The sequence below is a fragment of the Trematomus bernacchii genome, unplaced genomic scaffold (assembly GCF_902827165.1).
Source record: "Trematomus bernacchii unplaced genomic scaffold, fTreBer1.1, whole genome shotgun sequence".
NCBI lineage: Eukaryota > Metazoa > Chordata > Actinopteri > Perciformes > Nototheniidae > Trematomus > Trematomus bernacchii.
The window spans coordinates 3,098,457-3,103,588 of NW_022987797.1; the positions used below are offsets into that span (position 1 = coordinate 3,098,457).

The following is a 5,132-nucleotide window of genomic DNA, read 5'->3' on the forward strand; positions in this document are numbered from 1 at the left end:
AATAAATGTGGCATTATGAAATAAAAGTCCCCTGAAATAAATAAATGTGGGATTATGAAATAAAAGTCTCTTGAAATAAATAAATGTAGCATTATGAAATAAAAGTCTCTTGAAATAACTAAATGTGGCATTATGAAATAAAAGTCCCATGAAATAAATACATGTGTATTTAAATGTACATTAATATATATTTATTGCCTTATTTATTTATTTCAGAATGTATTTCATAACCATATTTATTTATTTCACAGGCATATTATATATGTATTTATTTAATTATTTATTTAATTTAGGCTTAAACGGCATTCCATACAAATACTTAACTATGATATAAGAAATACATTGTTCACTGTCTTTAAAAGACGCCAAGAGCGGCTGTGAAATGCAGTGGTGAGTGTCGCATATATTTTCAGCCATGATAAGGGAAATCGGCCAACGTCTGCAGAAGAGAAGACACGTTTGAGGTGAATGTGATTGGCAGGCGGATTCGACCAATCACGGAGATGCATTGAAAGCTTTTATTGGTTTAAATGTGTGTCTGTTAAAGATGCGTTCGTAAATCTGCCAATAGATATTCGAGTTGGGGAGAAAGAGGTGGGTCTTGTTTTTGTATATAACCCAGGTTTGAGCCGCTAGAAGGGCGTTGTCTTCTTTGAGATCTCTAACCAATATCCAGAAAGAAATATGAGGGAAATTGTGCATCTCCAAGCCGGCCAATGCGGCAACCAGATCGGTGCTAAGGTTAGTACAATTGTATTAGCCATTTTTCTTCTAAATTGAGTAATTTTCATTCAGAAAGATCTTGTTCTCTGCTCTGAGAGCCGGTGCTTTGTGCTAGTTCGCGTCCCATTGACCCAACCCTTGGAACATTTAATGGGCCCTACTTGTGAACATTGAAATTAAATTATTTATATATTGACGAATTAAAACGATTAAAATGTTTTTTTGACATTTGTCTGTCCGTTTGTTGCTAGCAAACACTAAAACTGTTAACGGTTACCGTTATATCAATATTGGTCGTTTGACAGCCGTTACTGCACATCAAATGGGGCCCTACTTTGTGAAAATTGCATGTCAATGTTTAATATAACGCATCAAGAGAAGTATTATGTCAAGTTTTTGACGAATACAAACTATTAAACTTGTTTGAGATTTAAAAAAATGTTTTGATTGAGATAAATAATTGGCTGTCCGTTTGCTTTCAAATACGTACAAATGTTAACGGTTACCGTTATAACCAGGGGTGCACATAACTGTTTTAGTGAGTTACTCAGATGAGTACCAGGAGACAGCGTTTGGTACTCACCCCACACGAAGCGTGGTGTTAACAAGTGCAGTATTCCTCACTGTCCTCCTCAGTGTCTCCTTGACTGTCCACTATCCTCTTCTTGCGTGGTAGATGATGATGATGCTGCAGTCTTCCTCACTCTCCTCCTCAGCAGTGGCGGTTCTAGACCAATTTGACTGGGGGGGCCAGGCTGGGGCCAGTTATTTTCTGAGGGGGGCACAATAAATGCAGGACGAAAAAGACAAAGACAGTATGAAGTAATTGCGCATAAGAAAACAATGCAATACAGTTATTGGTATTTGTTTCATTACACATATTTATTTCAGATACTTATAGTTACAGTCTTTACGCTCTAATGCTCTAAGGTCTCCAACTTTTTTTAGGATGAGAGCTACTTTCAAAAAATAAAACAAGTCGTGAGCTACTTTTACTCCTTTTTTTTTTTTTTTTGCAGTGTATATATTTAGCACATTTTAACATTATTATATGCTTACCTTTAACCTTTGTGTGCTGTTTGGGTCTGTGGGACCCGTTTGCAGTGTTTACTAAAAGAAAATGTATGCAATCTAATTATTTTAACCTGCTGGGGGTGGACCTCACATCCTCTACGGGGGTCCGGGGGCATACAACCCCGGCAAGATTTTCTTTTAAATGTTGAAGTGAAAAGCATCAATCTGGTGCACTTTGAGCACAAAAGGAATTTATGGATACAGCTCTCAACACTCATATGAAAGAGAGCTGTATACTTTTCAATAATACTCACCTGGACTAAATTCACAAGCTACCCTGCAGTATACAAAGTCATTCAAACTAGCTGCACCTTTACCAGCTTTGATAACACTTTAATGATCAATCATTATAAAACATATCATATATATTATTCTGAAATGGACCAATCTGCACAATGACTACTTTTACTTTTAGTACTTTAACTATATTTTGATGCTTATACTTTTTTACTTTTCCTTGAGTAACATTTTGAATGCAGGACTTTTACTTGTAACAGAGTATTGCTACACAAGAGTACTTCTTCCACCCCTGTCTGATTTTAAACTCTTCCATTAAGACCCTGAGTAAGTTTGCAGCTGTGTGTTTTGCTCCTCCTTTTAAAACTGCAGCAGCTTGACCACAGATCGATTAAAAGTCTCACATTAAGGAATGTTGTGATCAGCTGATTTTGCGCTCACAACGCAACAACAGAATGTGCACAGGGGAGTCTCCCTCCGCAGCCAGTTGGCGTAGTTTTGGTACAATTCTGTTGCAGCCCTGTCTGTGTAAACGGCGGCCAACTCTGTCGTCCAGTGATCTAAGCCTCTGCCTCCTGTAAAGCTTCACAGGTCCGTCGGCTATGGCCTGCGCGGCTCGGCCACGTTCAATCAGTCCAAGAAAGTTTTTATGCAGGGAGCAAAACGCCAAAGTGGCTGCTTAATGTCTTTTGTTTTTTTGACATGTCTAGTATTTTACTCCATTGAGTGTTGACAAGGAACACGTGTAGATGAAATATGTGTTTTGTTTTGATGACCTATCAGGTACGCAGAGTGGCGTAGTGACACAAGTGACATTACGCATTTCAGATGTTTGCCGTGCATGCGTACCAGCAAGGTGAAGCCCCACGCAGTCTGCGTGATCTGCGTGTAGGGAGGGGCGGCCCTGCATACCAGTTATGTGCACCCCTGGTTATATCACCATTGTTCGCTCGGCAGCCACTGCAATGCGTAAAAATTGAGCACTGTCATTGAAAAAGAGAAAAGCACCACAAACTAGTAATGTTGTATTAAAACGTCAATGATATTTGTAGTTAACACTTTTTTTGTATTTAATTGATGTTGTTTACATTTATAACGGGCCCGTTTAATTGAGGCCTACTGGGTTATGCTATACTGAGCTGCGCCGGGCGTTTGCCTGAATTAGGTGGAGTTATTGCATTTTTTCAATTTCATAACACACGAGTCACAACAAATAGGGGATCAGGGCGCGTGTCGAAGTCAGCACGGCGGGAAAAAGAGTTTAATCCATTACCATTTATCAACAATTATAACAGGCTGCAAAATACACTGGTAACTGTAAATACAATTCACTAATGAGGAGTGGACTGGTGTTCCAAGTCCTTTTGTTGGATGTAATAACTAAACATTTTTGCTTCTGTTCTATAGTTTTGGGAGGTGATTAGTGATGAACACGGTATTGACCCGACTGGTACATACCACGGTGACAGTGACCTGCAGCTGGACAGGATCAATGTTTACTACAATGAGGCTTCAGGTAACATCTAAACAGACATGATTTCTTAATACATTTTATGTTGAATCTTAATTTTGGCCATGTTCCCTTACTTCTAACCTGTGGTTTCTAGGTGGTAAATATGTGCCCCGTGCTGTGCTGGTTGATCTTGAGCCAGGCACCATGGACTCTGTAAGGTCTGGACCTTTTGGCCAGATCTTCAGACCAGACAACTTTGTGTTTGGTAAGTGATATTTATTGGATTTGTTCAGAGCATGGCAATTGATTGTTTGCACAGAGTGCCACATCTTAATTTAGGATTCTTGTCTTGCAGGCCAGAGCGGGGCTGGCAACAACTGGGCAAAGGGTCACTACACAGAGGGTGCAGAGCTGGTGGACTCTGTCCTGGATGTGGTGAGGAAGGAGGCAGAGAGCTGTGACTGCCTTCAGGGCTTCCAGCTCACACACTCCCTGGGTGGTGGTACAGGGTCTGGAATGGGCACCCTGCTCATCAGCAAGATCCGTGAAGAGTACCCTGACCGCATTATGAACACCTTCAGCGTGGTGCCTTCCCCCAAAGTATCAGACACTGTTGTTGAGCCCTACAACGCCACACTATCAGTCCATCAGCTTGTAGAAAACACAGATGAGACCTTCTGCATTGACAATGAAGCCCTGTATGACATCTGTTTCCGCACACTCAAGCTCACAACTCCCTCTTACGGTGATCTGAACCACTTGGTCTCTGCAACCATGAGCGGTGTCACCACCTGCCTCAGGTTCCCTGGGCAGCTCAATGCTGACCTGCGTAAGCTTGCTGTAAACATGGTGCCATTCCCCCGTCTGCACTTCTTCATGCCAGGCTTCGCCCCCCTGACCAGCAGAGGCAGCCAGCAGTACAGAGCCCTTACTGTGCCCGAGCTCACCCAGCAAATGTTTGATGCCAAGAACATGATGGCTGCCTGCGACCCACGTCACGGCCGCTACCTGACAGTGGCTGCCATCTTCCGTGGCCGCATGTCAATGAAGGAGGTTGACGAGCAGATGCTGAACGTGCAGAACAAGAATAGCAGCTACTTCGTTGAATGGATCCCCAACAACGTGAAGACCGCTGTCTGCGACATTCCTCCCCGTGGCCTCAAGATGTCAGCCACCTTCATCGGCAACAGCACGGCCATCCAGGAGCTGTTCAAGCGCATCTCTGAGCAGTTCACAGCTATGTTTAGGCGAAAGGCCTTCCTCCACTGGTACACCGGTGAGGGTATGGATGAAATGGAGTTCACTGAGGCAGAGAGCAACATGAATGACTTGGTGTCAGAGTACCAGCAGTACCAAGATGCCACTGCTGAGGAGGAGGGAGAGTTCGAGGAGGACGGGGAGGAAGATCTGGCCTAAATATCACTTTCCAAAAATCTTTTAAATTAATGTAAGAGAAAAATGTAAGGTTGCAAGTCCTTTCAGCATTCAGTGTTATGTCTGCTTTTAATGTTGGCTATAACTGTAATGTTCTTTCAGCTTTCACTGTTCTGCTGCTGTTAATGTTGGCTTAAAATGTAATCTTCCAAATTCTTTCAGTGTTCTGGCTGCTGTTCCGGTTAATAAAGGTTAAACTGTATACAAAGTC

The 5,132-nt window shown here is 42.1% G+C and overlaps 1 protein-coding gene across 1 annotated transcript; it reads left to right on the plus strand.

Moving 5' to 3' along the window:
* Positions 1–645: 645 nt before the first annotated feature.
* Positions 646–5,132, plus strand: LOC117497907 (tubulin beta-1 chain-like). The gene is made up of 4 exons (XM_034149941.1): positions 646–741; positions 3,442–3,550; positions 3,642–3,752; positions 3,843–5,132. Exons 1-4 carry the CDS (start codon positions 685–687, stop codon positions 4,901–4,903), a joined length of 1,338 nt encoding a protein of 445 aa, XP_034005832.1. The 5' UTR covers positions 646–684; the 3' UTR covers positions 4,904–5,132.

Excerpts from the sequence above, each read along its gene's own strand:
- LOC117497907 (XM_034149941.1), top strand. The coding sequence starts at position 685 with ATGAGGGAAATTGTGCATCTCCAAGCCGGCCAATGCGGCAACCAGATC. Across the intron at positions 742-3,441 it reads GCAACCAGATCGGTGCTAAG|TTTTGGGAGGTGATTAGTGA; the intron begins GTTAGTACAATT and ends TCTGTTCTATAG. Across the intron at positions 3,753-3,842 it reads ACCAGACAACTTTGTGTTTG|GCCAGAGCGGGGCTGGCAAC; the intron begins GTAAGTGATATT and ends CTTGTCTTGCAG.